This window comes from Ostrinia furnacalis, unplaced genomic scaffold (genome assembly GCF_004193835.3).
Source record: "Ostrinia furnacalis isolate ACB-3 unplaced genomic scaffold, ASM419383v2 OfSCF7316, whole genome shotgun sequence".
Lineage (NCBI taxonomy): Eukaryota > Metazoa > Arthropoda > Insecta > Lepidoptera > Crambidae > Ostrinia > Ostrinia furnacalis.
In genome coordinates this window covers 82,015-100,605 of record NW_021137555.1, presented here as the reverse complement: position 1 = coordinate 100,605, position 18,591 = coordinate 82,015, and the positions used below count along the sequence as shown (strand labels likewise).

Below are 18,591 nucleotides of genomic sequence, written 5' to 3'. Positions count from 1 at the left end.
GGCGGAGGAAATACATGATTTAGCATGAATTATCATGAATAATATTAATTACTTATTTACCTCTCAGTGTCTTGAGGCAACTTAAAAAAGTACATTCTGTGTTTTTATTATTATTTAGGCTGTGCAGTANTAAATACTGCACAGTATTTAGTTACACCATTTTCTTCCATCATACACAAGAATACGCGTGCGTGAGTCAATGTTCGCTCGTATGTGAGGCCTTGTCGAATAGTATCCTGTAGGTGGGCCATCATGCGTGTTTTGTTTTCGATGTAAACTCGCAGAGATGAACAGGCCTGGTTGCAGTATGGAGTTTCAAACAGAATACTGACCGCCTCGAGTAAGTAGATACGGTTACGATCCCTTTCCGGGTTGATGTGCTACGTCCTTAAATCGCATCAATACGACATATTATTATAGTGACCGACATAGAACATTGATCTATGCGGCACCTGCGAGCGCCTCTCAACGCGATCATCGGCTCGCCTGTTAGTATACTTACACTGTACTTATAAACCTGGCGAAGGTTTGTATGATGAACGGATATTTTAGTAGGTATTCGATTGTTATCTGTTATTGTAGGAATTATTTAGATAGATATTATGGTATACGAAACAAATCGCTGATTCCATCTCAAACTTTCATACAATATTGGCTAACTAAAGTGACCGATTTTCCACCATTTAGGAGGGTAGGGACGTGTATAAAGGGCCTAAGCACTGAATCAATTATTATTTGATCTGATTTGACATTACATGTTATCCTGAGATTAGATCAAATTTAAATTCAAGTAATAGGAAGCAGAGTTCGAAATTATCAAGATAATTACGCTTCATGATAGGTATAAGATACATTTGTCATTTGTTTCATAAGAAATTATGATTACAAATGTTCCTTTATGTTTTTGGTTGCTAATTATTGTCAAGTTATCTATTGCTAGTTGCATAAAACTTGGAAAATAGATAGGTTTTATAACTATCTATGTTGATTAACGCCCACCACTAGACGCAAGTGCGGATATACACGTTCGACAACTTCAAATACAGTTCATTTTCATGAGCTCAATTCTTTGTTATTATCAACCGATAATTGTCATGATAATTATCGTGATAATTGCCATTGATAATTATCCTTTCGAACTCTGATAGGAAGACTAAATGATGTTTGAGATGGAATCAAGTTTGGAGTAAAATTATGCCAGTGTGAAATCATCGTCGTGTGAAAATGTTTCACTTTTTTATATCGATGTGTTAGTTTCACATAATAAACGTATACTTATAACCTTTCCAGATATCCAGCCTTCAAGCCGAAGAACAGAAACCGATCCGTTTCACGGACTCGCCCACGCAATACGCGCACGGCTCGCCGTCGTCCGGCTACGGACACGCGCAGCCGCTGTCCGCCACCGCTACGTCCGGGCTAGGCACCGCCACGTCCGGACTCGGCACGGCTACGTCCGGGCTTGGGACGGCTTATTCGTCGCAGCCGTCGCCGTCTCCTAGACGCACGTCGTCCACTTCGGCTGCCTCAGATCATCTAGCGGATCTATACCATAATTACAGGGAGAACTTTCAGCCTTCGCCTTCACAGGTTAGTGTTAGATGTTTTTCTCAATACTCAATAAACTATTGCATCCATAAATATTTATAATGTAAGTTAATTTTAATTCAACTCTGTTTTCTTTACGTATGTAGACTATTCAAATAATAATAAATATTTTTCTTATTTTTTGAATAGTCTCTCTCTGATTCTGCGTTGAATGTTAGTTATCTAACGAAAGTCTGATCAAGTGATGTGGCTAATGTTGGAAGAAGCATCGTAAGACATTGGTTTCTTCTTGTTGCTACCTACAGTGTTTTTTCAAGTTCTAATAATATAAGATGCAGATTTTAGATAGCGATTCAAAATTATCATTCACCGTTAATTTTTGTTCACATATTTTCAGGATCGAGATTACTACTACCGCGGCGAGAACTTCACGACACCGTACGATCGGACGGCCGAGTACGTGGTCAAGCATCCGCCTTACTACGGCTACGACGAGTGTTCCTTCGAGTACCGCGAGCCGGCGCCCGATTACCGCGCGCCTGCGCCATACCTCGCCCATAGACGCACGCCATCCAACTCCTCGGCCTCCAATTCCCACCCAGAGGAATTTTCTCCTTCGAGACAGTTCCGGCCGACAAAAGAACGCCGGGAGGAATACAGAGCGAAGACGGAATACCCCAAAAAGTCGACGGACTACTCCCTCCCGCGCGATTTCTACCGCCAGGAGACTCAGGAGATCGAGCGCCCCGCTAATCTCGGGTTGGAGTTAGCGCCGACGAAGCTGCGCTCGAGTTTGAAGAAGTACAACAAGAAGTCGAGCGCCTCTGGCGGTAGTTCTGGAGGAGACACCCCCACCAACCCCACGCCTCCCGATAGCCTCACGAGCGAGACGGATTCATCGTACGTTTCCGCGCGAGACGCTTCCAGCGGTTCCGCGTCACGAGTGCGCTTCAGCCCTGACACTTTGGAGGGCGCGCTCGACCGACGGCCGCGACACTCGTAGCGAAGGCTTATGAAGTTCAACGACTACCTCGTTTGATCGCGGACTGTTCACACGCTTGCGGGTAGTGCGGGGAACGCTTCAGCTTTTAGACACGTGTGTTGTGTTCTAATCGTCACCGATTTAGTTGGTGCCCGGGTCCGCGCGATGGCCATATCACCATCCGGTAGAACTGCAATAAGCTATGTATAAATGCGATTGTGTTCATTATTTAACGTAATTTTGTAGTCCCATTGTACATTATGTATATGTATGAAATAATATTGAACGGTATGTATAGAAAGTGCGCGATGACACAATACAGTGCCTATTTGTAGTACGACGTGAATTTAGGATGTATTTTAAATTATTTTTTTTCATTTGTATTATAATGTTGAATGTAATCAGAGAGAAAGATGACGTTATATACAAAATTTGTTATACACACCCAATTTAAATGCAATTTTTGGACACAGATTTATCCTAATCCTTTAGCAATAGGCGCAAAATGCTTAGATTGTGTACAAATTGTAAATATTACAATCGACAAAAGCTTATTTTATATTATACCCAGCATTTATTTTTGTTACAACGTGGGAAATTAATATTTGTTTTTTTTTTTTGTTAAATTATAAATAGTACAAATGTATTTTTAAGAATGTTTTATGAACTATGTGGTTCAGATGAAAAATTATTTTTAACTTTGACGTAAATATAACTTGTATATTTCAACTAACAAGTAATATATTATGTATATCGAGTAAATAATGAGTTGTATGCATTTTGTACAAATAAAGATCAAATGTTAGATATTTTTTACTAAAATATCAGTAATTATAGTTAGATGTAGAAAGAGCAGCTTTTGTATCCCACAGTGAATAATGTTAAATTAGGTAAAATTATTTCTCCTAGTCGGATCTTTGCAAAAGCCACATGTTCAGCAGCTATGGATGATATTGTATTCGATATTATGCCTTTACACTCAAAACACTGGATTTCTTTCCTATTATGACTGTACCGAGTCTCATTTCTTTTAATTTATTTATAAGGCCTATGTAATTGGGAAACATTTAAAATTATCTCACATTTAGCATAAAATTTAATGTAAGATATGTATCGAGAAAGTAATTCTAAAATTAGCTTTGATATTATTAGCTGAAACCAGTGCCTAATGGAAAGGTTTTTGAGATTATGTCATGGAAACGCAGTTTTGAAAGATTTGTAAATTATTATTTTTGTCCCGAGTGTTTTTATAGGCCAGTATTTTCGTGTTCTTTTTGTCTTAGTTTTTGTGCAATAAGTGTAATTATTTTGCGTCCATTATTTTTATTTATTCATATTTTATTTTTATTATAAAAAAATCGTCGTGAATATAACAGTATTTCTTACAGTATTTGAGATTCATTATAAATATTTTATTACTGTAATATTGTATACTTCTATTTAAAAAAAACAATGTATGTATATTATTGTGCTGTGTAGTTTATAATTTATTAAGTTAGCTTGAATCAGTGCCAATATCCAGTGTTTTTCATAATATTGATGTTACTTTGAACTTGATCCCAAGCTTGTTTTGTTTTTAGTACAAACCAAAATCCAACCAAATTATTTTAAGAATCTCTAAATAAGTTTCAGAATCCAAGTCACAAATTGTCTCTTGAGTCAATGAATTATTATACAAGATTTTGTAAATATGGATCGAGATTCACGGCGCGATTACTTAAAACTCTAGTCTTGAAATTTTTATTTAATTTTATTACCTGGCTAGTATTCGAGAGGTTAACGAACGAACGGCGAACGTACTTCGAATAAACTTGTAATTTTTTAACAAATTGTTTGGGCATTCCATTATATTATGTACCTAAAAATAACATTCCATATTTGTTTATTGTCCGAAGTGATTATGTGCTCATATAAGCGTTCATTAGTCGAATGTAAAAGGTGGTTCTGTGTGCCAATAACACGAGGTGGGAGGATGCCTTACATCTGTATGTTAAATCGACAAATAAAAAATAGATTAAGCTTTTTACCATGTCTTATTATTCCAATGTGGATTTAGTAACATTAATATATTCTTAACAAAAGATATTTATTTAATACTTAATGAACAAAAAAGAGATGCAACGGAAAATATTAATTTAGGTACACACACAATAAATAAGGTGATAGTTACAAAAAAACAATATCCTTTTATAAAACGAACAATTTATTAAATACTGAAGAGACAATCTAAAGTATTAAGAATGTGTAATGTATCAGTGCATTATAAAAAAACATAAGATTAAAAAATGTGCTCTTAACAACTAACAATATTTACATTATAGTTCATTGACGGTCTGGATTCACAGGTAAAAAAATAACTATGAACGATGTAGTAGCAAAATATATTTATTCCTATTTATAATAATTGATTAAGATATTATTTAAAGAAACCAAGAGCAGATCTTTATGAACCTACCTGCTATGAATACGTGCGAGTTTGTACTGTAATAAATACTAATAATGACTTGAAATTGGGACACTGAATATTTAAATCTATAGCATGTTCAAAGTTTTACGAAATGAGTTGCCGTTTTTATACACCAATTAAAGAAATAAGATTATGCAGTTTTTTATTAAACCACATAGCTAAAATAGCCTGTCAGTTTGTATAGACAGTTTAAAAAAATATAACTGTTCTTCTTGGATTAATTAAATTCTATTTTATTAAAGGCATACAAGGCAAGGCAAATTGCCTATACATCTAAATAAGTTCTCATCATGCTTTACCCACCCATACCACATCTCTTTCATAACCCAACCCAAGCAAATCATTGAAGGCATATTTAACAAAAAAGTGTAGTGCTTAACAAATTTTTAAAGCCTAATTAAATTATTTCAATCGATGTTACCGGGTTTCAAACCCAATATTAAGTACAACAATTAGAGCACACCAATTATATCACTTGTTAATTTAACATACCTGCCTAAACACTTGAATCGCCTGCTTATTCAACTCGAGTCTATTTGACTAGTTAAAAATGCCTTTGAAATAACATTTCCCCACCCTGCTAAGTAAAGCAAAGTAAGCATGGACGCATAATAAATAACAATCCGATCCTCCTACCGAATCTAAATAAAATGAAAACATTTCCCATGGAAAAAATACTTTACCTGTAGCTGCTCTCCAGTCACAGTCTGAAAAACATTCTGTTTTGCATAATGAATGAGCCTGGTCTAATTGACAAAGCGTTAAAATGTCGTCAATATAATAATATACTAAGGATAAACAAAGGTAAGTAGTCCTACTAGCCCAGCATATCCATGTAGGCTCAAAAACAACATTCAAAATCTACTTCTTTTGTAGGTAGGTAGGGTTATGTTAACATAACACAAGTTAAATAACTCATTATCACCCAGTTTACAACGTCACAATAGTAGCACAGTGAGTGATAGATAACGAATTTGGAAGAATCAACAAAATATTTGAGCGTAAGTGTGGTATTCATACACATAGCAACCAATCAACAATAACCCGTGAAGAAAAAGAACACTCCACCAAACAAATAAATTTTAAGATTTAATAGGCCGTTTTCTATTTTTAGGCGGGAAGAACCAGGATGCGTGCGCTGGACCGGTTGTTATGGAAATCCTCCCTTTGTCCAGCAGTGGACGTCATTTGGCTAAAAGAGAGAGGAGAACTTATTTTTAAAGTACCATTACTTACTTAAGTACCTACCTACGTGTCAACTACAAACCCGCAGGCGCAGTGACAAGGTTTGGCAAAAATTGCATGAAAGGATGAGAGCATCTCTGAAGCTGCCATTTCCAAGATGATGGGATAATTTTATTTGTATGATGTTATAGATAGGGCCAAACAATAACATGAAAACGACGCTAGCGATACCACACAAAAGAAAAGCAAGACAAAGATCCTATATGTTACGGTTATGAGTTATCAAACAGTACCTATCCATCTTTGGTCACGGTTCTGTAAACAAAGAACTGCCACAAGTGTGGCTGAAAACTCAAGACAACCCATCTATAGAGAGCATCTTTTTTATTCCTAATAAGGAAAGTCATCACGATGGAGAATTTTTAATTCTTGAAATATCTAACAATCCAAGGATAAACCCAGGTTAACATTCAATAGGCACACCAAGATTCTTTAATTTTATAAGTTATTACGTATTACAGGCATGTGATGTTACATACATTTGACTAAAAGTTAAAGTCGTTTGTGCTAAATAACAGTAAATGGCACTCGGCCTGCCTCGTAGTCCGAGTTGAACTCTGATACGACCGTTATGAGTGTATTGTACGTACATGGACCTGAGTTTTTTACGAATAGCATCATTAATCCTGTTCCTTAATGTTAAAAAAATACCGGTGGGATATTTTTGAACTGCCAAGATCTAGTAGGTACCTACCTACCTACCCTATTTTTGAAGACTGCTGCGTGCTGGCATCACGACTGTCAGGTCATGCTTCGGTGGCATGACTCTCATTATTGTTTGGCTGAGGAAGTTATAATTAATGAGCTATTATTAATTTCCACACTTGCATAAGAGTGGATGAATATACTGTTATGGGTAACATATTTTTAATTGGGGAATTAATATAGTTACTTACATAAAGCAACAAATTGGGCTTTGGATTCACTAAAAGCTTTTAACCTGCAGCCTTGCACCAATATTTTGGTAAATAGCTTTTAATATTTGTTCCATCTGACAGGAAAACAGAATCCGAGCAACTTGGAGCAGTTTTCCTTTAGTTTTGGAAGATTTTTAACCACAACCCATAGAACAGTGCGTACTTACTGGAATTTAATGAGGGTAGTCCGTAGCATAATATGACTAGCAGCGGCCATCTATGCCAATCTAACTGAAAACCCAATCAGTGACGTCAGATTAATTTCGAATGTATCTTCGTCCCTCGAGACGGTCTCCCGTAGTCTCGAGTTTGAAATCCAATCCATGAAACTGAAGATAAACTTAGTTGCTAAACCTATGAATCCTAATAAAGTCTTGTGCTTGCTTCAGGGAATTCATTTTTAACTCAAGCAGTAAAGGAATATCGATTTGCTAACCGTAGACTTTTGACCATTGCAAATTTTGATGTAGGTAAATAATACTACTTAATTCAGCCTAAGTTAGTCAAGCCTGGTTAAAAACACATTTTTAGTTTATCATAACTCGAATAATATTGAGATTATAATTACTTACTTTAAATTATAGCCTGATCCGCATGTTTTTCGCGCTATCAACTTGGTTGCATTTTTAAAGAAAACCCAATGGTTTTTACAACGAAATCTATTGCACACACAATCCTAAAATAGGTAGGGTAATTGCGCCGGTTTTCCGTCCAGCTCCTGTTTTCGTCCATTTGACCGACTTGCCACAAACAAATACGGAAAATTAGAATACAAACCTAACTTTCCGTGCAAGTTTAGACTTGTTACAATCTACAATATCTAAGTAACAGTTCTGCCTGCATGAAAATGTAATTTGACAAGTAATAACTCCAAAAAAATGTACGGAAGTTGCTGCTGCACACAGGTGAATTGAAAACGTCGTCAAGTTAGAAAAAAAACGTAGCGGTAGGGAACTTTCATGGTATGTTTAATTACTGTTTTATCTACTTTACGTAATGTTTTTGGCACGTATGTCTAATTATTAGCATAATAAACACTATTTTAAGGGTTTATTAAAGTTTTTGTATAGAAATCTTAGATAAATAAGTGGACTAATACTAGCACAACAATTTTGCAAGATTTTGGATTTCGTCCACGTGGACGGAAACCCTGTCACCTAGTTAATATTTTTAATAATCATTTTACTTCAATGGACCTACAAAATACAATGTTTTTTCTTCCAATATGATCTTTATTGCTATTACCCATGTCCAGTCCAGGAAATCATTAACGTTTTACATAAATATATTGACTTGGCCATCGCATGAAAACACGTGGAAATTAAATTATTTAGTGCGAAATGAAACGAAATTTTGCATGCCTGTGTAGACATGCAAAATTTCAGCTCAATGGGAAAACGGGAAGTAAGTAAATTTTAAGTTGCAAGATTTTACAACTCCAGATGTCAAAGAAAATAAAAGCTTGTAGATAGCTTTACAAAAAAAGAAAGATTTATGAAGAAAATAAAAAGTACTGTCTACGATTCATTTGTTAGGCCGTGTTGCACCGTCTTACTTTAACATTGACATCAAAATTTTGGATGTCAAAAATCTCTCTAACATAAAACACCGGTTATTGTCAGTTAGGGTCAAAGTTAGGCGGTGCATCTCAGCCTTAATGTATTTTAATTAAATTTAATACAAATAAGGATGACGAAAATAATCAATAAGTGATCTCACTCGAATATTTCTTATAGTAGGTAATACAAGATGTCGAACAAATGGTTACTTACTGAAAAAGTGCTTCATGAGACCTAGCAAACGGCATCAATAACATGTTTAAGAACGAACTGAATCTATTCAAAAAACCTATATTTCCAGCTTTCATACATTTAATACAGTTACAAACAAACACGAAATCAATGGTTTCTGAGAATTCTGAGTGTCTTAATGCCATCCCCTTTATCTGTTTATTTAGTATTTATTAATTAGTATCTCTTGATGATATTGTAGCAAGTTAAACCTAAAATCATGTTTTCCGTAAATAATTTAAATAAGAATGCAATTTACGAGTTTGTTTACGAATGAAATTCGGAAACATTGAATTTTCGCATAGATCCAGTTTATTCTTTGACCTATTTATTGTTATTGTTTTAAAGAGCTCATGAAGCACTTACAAGGAACACTAAACAGTTTCTCGATATCTTGTATAATTAAAAATCAAGTGAAATCACTTATCGTTTCCACCCTGTACCTATACTTTTAAAAATAAACTCATTTTATACGTTCATTTGTATAAGTATCTACAATACAAATACCTAACCAACTTAGTTCACCTTTTAAAAAACTATTTGTCTAAGTGTCATCGAGCGACCGCTGGTGGATTTGCCATTTACCTGACCTACCCCTTTATTACTAATCGTTTAATATCAGATGAATAGTTACTCACCAATTTTTTTCATTCAGTCGTCANACGAAAACTAGCGCACTTACCCTACTCCATTGTTAGAAGAAACGAACACTCAATTTGTGAAGGTCATATCACTATTACAGGTCACCACCGTAATGTAAGAATTTTTAGTGGTTATTATTTAAGACACTTGTTTTAAATTATGACCCGCAGTCCACACTTGCTCGCTGCGAGCTTATAGCCTGAAAGTGAAGCCTTAAGACAAAAATTGCCTGAAACTTTTCGATTTTGGTAAAATAAGTTTAAAACGGTACAAATATTTTTAACTAGCCTATGTCCTTGACCGCTAAGATTATTGGTTAGCTCAACGGTATTAAAGTTTCGTCTGACATTCTTTTCGGTAACAGTTTTACGACCATACATAGTCACATTCTTAAAGTTATGACCTTTTGTTAGGTTAGACTCATAATACTCGACTGATTTCTTTGGGTGCATTTCAGTACGTTGACTACAATAGCTGTCACGTTCGTTTATCACTTGTTCATTTGTTTCAACAATAATACTTGTAGGCGGCGCTTTATCAAAAACATTTTCCTTATTTAGTAGAATTATTCGAACGATTGATTTATTTATATTCTATTCTACCCACATAAACTAGATTTCTACCTACCTATTACATAGAAACTTAACTCCTACTATTTTTTATTTGCTTTGAAGAATGATAATACTTTTTAACATCTCGTTATTGAGGCATTTGTGCACAAATTGTGATGCTAAGTTATGTTACGATTTCATCATGTTTTCCCAGTGAATGTGGTAAGTTTTATGAAAAAAATACTGAACTCTTCAAAGTCAAAGTCACGGCAAAAAGCCGAAAAAACTTATCTTGTAAAATAACAACTTTTACAATAACGATAACTTAGCTGCCGATAAAGTTAATCTTAGTTTAATAATAATACGTAGGCAGTCATTAAAAGCAGCTCAGACTATAAACATTCATAGTATCCTAACATTTGATATTCTTTATCCGCAGAAAGATGAAATCACCGCTAAAAAGCATTTTCTTGCTATTAATAAAAGTATCTCAATTAAAATTGATGATGTCTACAATTTTACATGGCGATGGCCGTAGCCGCCCGAGTGGCAAGTTGGCAACAGAGATAAAAAAACAACCAGTTCGGAGCAGTCCCTGATGCGAACAAGTAATTATCATACAGTCTCTACGCAAACGAATACGGTGCAAGGGAAAAATAAACATTGAATGATTAAATTCGGCCAGAAATATTTATATAAAAAATTTATTTGATCTGAATCAACGGGATTCATGAAGGTCTTAGAGACGAATAATAACATGAATCATGATCCTACTAGACTAGTTTTTTCGAGTTTGTCGGTCTAACTTGCCCTTTACTTGTCATATGAATGTAGCTGTAAAGGCCACGGCCACCTACATGCGTGTTTTGTAAAAAATGCTATGCTATGCTAAATAAGTTTCACTTTATTTTATTGGAAAATCAATAAACTCTTATCATTTCTTGAAAGTAATGAAATCGATTTGATCGTAAAAGATTATTACTACTTTTTACATTACTAACGCATTGTCTTCGCGATATTTTCATAATTTACCTTATTATTTAACATTAAAATTAGGGATTTCTACAAATCTCTACATCGAGGGTGTAAACTAGCAGACAGAAGCCTTACATTCAGACTGCTCAGCTAACTAACGGAAAATAAACCGTCTAACTTTTGTAGGTAGTTGGTCATCGATCTTTTATTTTGTAACCGAAGCAGGTTTAAAACAATTAGGGACGAGTGCAAATATTTGCTTCCCTAGATCCAAAATTCACTGATTGACGATCACAGATAAGTTGGCATATACATTTCTATTTTTATATGTCGGTAATTGAACCTTTAGAGGCTGTACACCGTATCAAGTAACTATTTCGGTAGGTAGCTATTATACCTACCTAATAATGCATTATTGTACTATCTTGAAACCACCGAGAACGTTGCAATTTATCGAGAGTAGATACGGACGAAAATATTTGCAGACCATTGCCCTTGAGAAGGGCACGTCTAACATTGAACCCGACGGAGCCAGCCGTCGGATGGCCGTCGTCTGGCTCGGTTTTAAGCCTTTTTTACGGAATACTATCCATTAATACTATCCATTAAGGGCCAGCGTAGGAAATCTGTAATGTATCCTTGACGGATATTGAGGTTTAGTTTTAACAAGGATTATCAGTGCAATAGACCGTGTTATCTACGATTACAACGCGAGGTATCGATTCAGCTACCCCACCATAATTGCAGTCCCAAACACAATAAAAATTCTAGAAAAAATAATTGAATAACCAAACGATTTTAAATTGACTAGAAGAAATTACCCAATGGTTACCTACAGAACATAAAGGTTGTCGGAAAGAAATCGCTTCTAGCGAGAAGACCGCCTAATCACATTCTGCTCGCTTTTTCTTATGCTGGATTTACACTATGCGGAAATTATCCGAGTCAAGTCAAAAAAAACAGAGGAGTGGGGATGAAATTCATTCATTTTTTATCACCACCCCACTGTTTTTTTCACTTGACTTGGCTAATTTCCGCGCAGTGTAAAAGCAGCATTAGGGTAGACCTACCTACATATATTTTATTAAAAAAAAAACAATAGTATTACTCACCATATCACCGCGTTAAACATACTTACTTTCTACTTTCACTCCTAAAACTGTAGTTTGGTATAATTGTCCCAAGTAAGAGGCACGGAGGCATCGAATACTTAATAAGGGCACCTATTTGTGGCAGTCTAGATTATCACTTGTAATTATTTATAAACTAGTTTCAGAGGTTGGCATTTTGGACCACTTTACTGTTTGGAATTATCTTATCAGTTTCCTATATCCTACGGACGCGCGCGTAAGATAAAAAGTATTTTTTGTCACTGGATTGTTTACGCAGTTAAACATTAGTATGTACTTTTATCAGTTAAACTATACTACACTAATGGACTGACTCAAAACCTTATAATTAGGATATTAAAGCTATCTCTAACGCGTCCATGACGACGTCGAAAATAAATAAGATATAAAAATTTCACATGAGATTTTGTTTCATCTAGTAGGCCTGACTTGATATAACGCCAAAAATAATATTTAATAAGTAACTAATATTAACGGAAAAAACAATAACGACAGCTATAAACCCTGAGGTAACATAAACAAATAAAAACTTATTTTTGTTCTTTCACTACACAACATGCAATACTAAAGCAGTTTTACACAGCTGACCTGCCGCCGAGACAATACACACAATTAAATATTATGTACATGTTAAACTACTGCCACAAATAATTATAGAATGGATTACGTATATTATGTAAGTAAATAAGGACACAACAGGGAGGGGAATAAGTATATAGAAAAAAAATAGAGAAATATACAATAAAATCTATTTAAACATGAAATTTATTAAAGATTAAAAAACATACAATGCTTTGTTTTACACAAAATAAAATACCTGGAGGGTTATGGTGAGGGCAGGGGCACGCAGCTAGCGAGGCGGGGCGCGCCCTTGCCCCCACGAGAGATACATAGTGCGACAGGTCCATACATAGTCCAATAATATAATACCATATCATACGATAAAATGGGTACACATATATGATACTGTCAAGCCAACTAAACTCACAGATAGTCATGTCGCTCTCTCGCGAATATAAAACTATGTTAAATCTTACAAAAATACTTATGCGACTAATTTAAAATGCATATAGAGGATCTCGCTTCTCGACTACAAAAATATTTTGAGATTGGAATGAAATCTTTCTTTTTAAGCTTTCGGCCTGGGAACAATCACAAATAAAACGGCGTTTTGAACGTCCGTTCACATCCTAATTATTTCTTTTCTGCGTCTTAAAGCTAACGGATAAAACCTGTCCATTGAGCGTGTATCCATTGAGCGCCTGTATGGCCATAGCAGCTTCATCATATTCACGCATATTAACGAAAGCGAAACCCTTGTTTTTCTTAGTTTCTGGATCCTTGATCACCTTTATGGAGTCGATCGCACCATAAGGGCCAAAAAGTTGCCATAATGCCAGTTCCTCAGTGTCCTCACCAATGTTGTATACATACACTGTGGTCTGATGCGGCGCCGGCGGCGCGCCCAGCAGCGGCACGGGGCTCGCCGGCGCGCCCAGCAGCGGCAGCGGCGTGTGGTTGGCCGCCGCCATGGGGTTGAAGCGCTGCTGGCCCTTGTTGATGAACGGCAGCGCCTTGCCCGGCGACGGCAGGAGCGGTGGCGGCGAGGCTTGCGGGAAACCAGGCGCGAACGCGGCCGGCCGCGCTCCGAATGCGGCGCTCAAGTTGGTGCCGTTGAACGCGGCCGGGGCCGCCCCGTTGAACACCGCCGCCGCACCGTTGTACGCCAGCGGCGTGGCGCCCACCCCGACCCTCGGAGTCGGCCGAGGCGCATTCTTATTCGCACTGGGCTTGTTCGCGAACTTTACCACTATCGCGCCGGCTCCCGGTATGGGAGTCTGTCCGTTCATATGTTTTATCGCTTCCTCAGCCTGCTGCCGGCTCTCGTAGCACACGAAACCGATACCTTGCGACACCCGACTGTTAGTGATGTTTCCGAACTGACCGAACAAGGCATTCAGACGCTCTAGCGTCATATCGGGAGGTAGATTGCTTATGTAGAGGTTTGATTCGGTATCGGGCTTGTGACTGACCTTGTTTTCGGGATTGAGCAGGGCGAATGACACTTTTAGAGTCTTTCCTTGCATAAGGAGGCCGTTGAACGCCGCCCGAGCCTTCTCTGCATCCTCGTGTTTCTCGTATTCGACAAATCCATAACCTCTGTTCGCTATTAGTTTGCAACTCTCGATCTTGCCCATTGCGGAGAACAAAGCGTACATCATGTCTCTTGTCATCAACTCCGGAATATAATTGACCATGAGTTTGGTCGGTGACACATTGGAATTAGCGTCGCCGCCGCCATTCTCCATTTCGTTTTTTATCATTGTTCTTCAATGATATACTACACTACAGAAACGAAAATACTAATGAGACTCACACTACGTTTATGTTGATTATTTCATTTGCGACATGGATACTGAACAAAGAATGAACACAAAAAAACTCAGTCACGAAAACGCCAACCAACGCCGGTTCACAAGTTCATCATCACACGACAAGTTTGTTTTCGGAATGTTACCAGGATTTGTTGCCCTTTTGTTGTAAATTGGTATAAAGTTTCTGATAAACTTATCCAGTTTCCTATAAGTTTCACAAATCAAATAAAATTACTGGGAAATGTAAAAGAAATCTACACGTGCCTGAATATTTTGTGGCTGTCAAAATTTCATCAATTTTTATAAATTTTTGTTCGCGTGGCATATTTTCAAAGTTTGTCTATGGTTTCAAAATAAAAATATTTTCTTGCGCAAATAGAGACGTGCGATGTGTGCCGATAATAAAAGCCGAAACTCCAAAAAAATATAAAAAATAAAAAAAAAAAAATGGCTGGGTATGAAATGGATGATAAATTAATTAATGTATTCAATAAACAAGTCATTTTAGTTATTATAGGCTATGAATATGATAGAAAGTGACTGCCTTCGAAGGACAATGTAGAATTTTTAGAGGTCTGGGCCCCGATTGCGCTAAATATTTTCAACTACTGAGGACGTCCCAAAGGAACGTCATCATCAAAAACTCAGGTACGCCCCACTAGCGAAAGAGAATTTTAACCATCTTGTTCAAAATTCTATCAGTGATACTAACAAAGCTAGGCTCTTAGCAGTTTCTTGTAGGAAATCCGGTCATTGGCTGAATGCACTTCCCTCCAAAAATCTCGGAACATTTTTTGACAACGATTCTTTCCGGGTGTGTGTAGGCTTACGCCTCGGAGCACCAATATGTATGTGTACCACATACTTACGTGTGTGTCCCTGTGGCAAAGAGGTGGACCAATTCGGTCACCACGGTCTATGTTGCCAGCAAAGTGCTGGTCGTCTCGCCCGACACGCTACTCTCAATGACGCCATCAGGAGAGCCCTTGCCAGCATCAACGTTCCGTCTACGTTAGAACCACGTGGATTGGTCCGTGATGATGGCAAGAGACCTGATGGTCTCACTCTGGTTCCCTGGGAACGGGGACGGGCTTTAGTTTGGGACGCTACAATTGTGTCGATACTTTAGCCCCTTCCCACCTCAGGGAATCAGTTGCTAAAGCTGGGGCTGCAGCGGAGTCGGCTGAGTTAGCCAAACGGCGCAAATATGAGTCACTTTCTAATGATTACATATTTGCGCCTTTTGGTGTCCAGACCTTCGGACCTTGGGGACCGAATGCTAAATTACCATTTCCCCTAAATTAATTAAAATTTCGGAAAATCTAAATGCTGGCTCTTTCCTTGCACAAAGGCTTAGTATTGCCATTCAGCGAGGAAATGCAGCCAGCATCCTCGCCTCTTTGCCTCACGGACACACTTTTATTTTTGAGTAAAATAAAATAGTAAGTTTATATATTTATTTTATTTGGAGTTAAGTTTGCCTTAGTTTAAAAAAAAATCTGTTTATTGTAAATAAAGATAGTTTATTCTTCAGTTAAAAGAATCAGCCTTATGCCCGTTTTCACCATTAATCCCTAATTTATAAGTGACCCCTATAGTAACACATAACATGAATTTTGTTTTCATAGGGGTACCTTAAAAGTAGGAATTGAAGGTGAAAACGGCCATTAGACAAATAAAATGCCTATACCTAGTTCCAAAACTGTCCTAAGCGGCTAAGCATGACATTGACAGTGGGGCGCCACCGTCAATACCGGATCGCTGGTTCCGATTTTTGCCATGTTGGAAACCATTTAGTTGAACGATGGTATCGCCCCCTGTCATTGAATTTTTTTGGGGCAGTACAGCGTGGGTCATCCTTGTTGATGCGCTTGAGATGATTGATGATTCTATAGTGTATACTTGGGTTTTGGCGAAACACCGGTGTCATCTGTTCGTAAGTCAGACTGTCAGTAACATGACACATGACATTGTTGACATTGACATCTGGAACTAAAGAAAAAAAAATTAGATTTTAGAATGTGTATGTTGTGGAATAAAAATTAAAGAAATTGCATAAAATAATTAGATAAACTGGTCTGTAACACTATTGGTGTATAAAGTTTGCAATATGTTTCTAACGAACATATTAATGAAGAAAGCGAAAAGCAAGTAAGATACATAACCTTACTTTTACTGTTACGTTAGTAAAAGCTAAATTTTAATGTTGTTTACCTTTTATTATTTATTTTTAGGCTTGTGATGGTGTTGATGGAGAGTGCTGTGAGTGGTCATAAGTTCGTCACAATCAGAGAAAGGCTTGCTGACAAGTTGGAGTTGATGCGCTTTGATCCTTACAGTAAGGAACTTTATTTCTATTTTTATATACAACTAGCATCTTAGCTTGGTACCACATAAGAAATATGCGGTACACATCGATAAGTATTGTCACATAATGATTAATTATTTTTGCAAAGCAAGAAAGAAAAATCAACTCAACCAACTTAAAACCTCTATTTACCTATGGTAAAATTACCATTAACTAATCAAATTAGAGAGGCTCACACTCCTGCTGTAGAGTACTTGATGGTGATCATCATGAATTCATGACAATTTTGCTGTGTTACATACTGTTGCTTCTTACTTTAATGTGAGTTACTTTTAGTCAGACATTTAATTTAGGATCTTTTCCAAATTAATCGTCCAATTAATTTTTTTATCATAATGTGTAGCTCATTTTGTAATTGTTCCCTTTTTATGGAGGTACAAGAAAAATAACTAAAGGTACATGATATAAGACAGATTTATTTCATATTTATAGTATTCATTTCTGGGACAATACATCCGAAATTCTGACGTTCACAAATCTTTCCTCTTTATGTTTTTAGTGTACTAAATAATTTTTTGCAGAGAATATTGATAATTTAAATTCATAGACAAAACAACCAATTATGGTTCTGTTCCCTAATTTATAATGTTTTTAATTATTTCAGTTCAACACGAGAGCCTTTACAAAGAAAGGAAGAAAATCAGGAGCATCAAGTCAAGTTAGGTAAATCATATTTTATTCTAGTAGGTAGAAATAATAGACAGTGGTATATTTAAAATGTTATAATTTAGTTATTGTACTTTAATCAATAAACAAATCTTTGGATTACATGTGTTTCACTATGTTAGGTAACTAGCAAACCATGAAATTTGGTTTTAAGTACTGCTTACTAATATTCCATACCAAATTCCATTGATTTCATTAGAGCAATGAGTCTAAATATGTCAATATAATGAGTTTAGAATATATGCTTTACTTCTTTCATTCTTCTTATTCTAAACGGTTGATAACAGTATGCAATTTAAATTTCAAAATACATATTAGTGCTGATTACATTCATTTTTGAAATGTGCCATATCAAGACAAATTTATGTGCTAACTGTGCTAATACAAATCAAAACAAATTACTAACAATCTATGAGGAACAAACTATTTAAAGAAATTATTATTTTGCTTAAATAAAATATAATTTACATATTATTATTATGTAGGTAAATTAAATATTAAATTTTAATAAACTTAATTTATACATAATATGCAATAGGCCAAATTGATTAACATGTTTTATTATCACAATTCCAAAAAACTTAACTAATCCAGTAATTTCGTTATAATTTCAACATAATTTTTCGAATATAAATTTATTATAACAGTGAATAACTTTACTATCCAAAGTCAATAAGTGCAATACCAATAATTTTAACATACCATTCAATAATATAGATTTTGAAATATAATCATAAACATTAAGAAACACTTATATTTATTCTCACTATCTTTTTTTAATTCTAAGAGCAGTCATTGCTCACTAACTTACTATAATAGATTAAAGTTCTTTATACTAATCGTTTTTGATAAATAAATTTGAATAATAATATTTTTGAATGATATTTTTTGCCAGACAATATTATTACGTGATGTGCCTTCATAAGGCACAATCA

General features: G+C 35.9%; 3 protein-coding genes across 6 annotated transcripts in view; 2 read left to right on the top strand and 1 right to left on the bottom strand.

Moving 5' to 3' along the window:
• Nucleotides 1-2,714, top strand: part of slpr (mitogen-activated protein kinase kinase kinase slipper) — a 47,712-nt gene extending 44,998 nt beyond the window's left edge. For all 4 annotated transcript variants that reach the window (XM_028319706.1, XM_028319704.1, XM_028319707.1 and 1 more), the window contains 2 exons: nucleotides 1,291-1,590; nucleotides 1,946-2,714. In XM_028319706.1, the coding sequence (XP_028175507.1) occupies nucleotides 1,291-1,590; nucleotides 1,946-2,551 (906 nt within the window). In that variant the 3' untranslated portion in view covers nucleotides 2,552-2,714. The remainder of the gene's footprint in view (nucleotides 1-1,290; nucleotides 1,591-1,945) is intronic.
• Nucleotides 2,715-12,994: 10,280 nt separating this feature from the next.
• fne (ELAV like RNA binding protein found in neurons) lies at nucleotides 12,995-14,943 on the bottom strand. Its single transcript, XM_028319708.1, has one exon. It carries the CDS (start codon nucleotides 14,569-14,571, stop codon nucleotides 13,438-13,440), a length of 1,134 nt encoding a protein of 377 aa, XP_028175509.1. The 5' UTR covers nucleotides 14,572-14,943; the 3' UTR covers nucleotides 12,995-13,437.
• A 1,647-nt stretch (nucleotides 14,944-16,590) lies between these two features.
• Nucleotides 16,591-18,030, top strand: mRpL33 (mitochondrial ribosomal protein L33). Its single transcript, XM_028319702.1, has 3 exons — nucleotides 16,591-16,773; nucleotides 16,857-16,960; nucleotides 17,595-18,030. The coding sequence occupies exons 1-3, from the start codon at nucleotides 16,733-16,735 to the stop codon at nucleotides 17,651-17,653; spliced, it is 204 nt and encodes a 67-aa protein (XP_028175503.1). The 5' UTR covers nucleotides 16,591-16,732; the 3' UTR covers nucleotides 17,654-18,030.
• The last annotated feature ends 561 nt before the right edge of the window (nucleotides 18,031-18,591 follow it).

Excerpts from the sequence above, each read along its gene's own strand:
- fne (XM_028319708.1), bottom strand. The coding sequence starts at position 14,571 with ATGATAAAAAACGAAATGGAGAATGGCGGCGGCGACGCTAATTCCAAT.
- mRpL33 (XM_028319702.1), top strand. The coding sequence starts at position 16,733 with ATGTTTCTAACGAACATATTAATGAAGAAAGCGAAAAGCAA. Across the intron at positions 16,774-16,856 it reads ATGAAGAAAGCGAAAAGCAA|GCTTGTGATGGTGTTGATGG; the intron begins GTAAGATACATA and ends ATTTATTTTTAG. Across the intron at positions 16,961-17,594 it reads GATGCGCTTTGATCCTTACA|TTCAACACGAGAGCCTTTAC; the intron begins GTAAGGAACTTT and ends TAATTATTTCAG.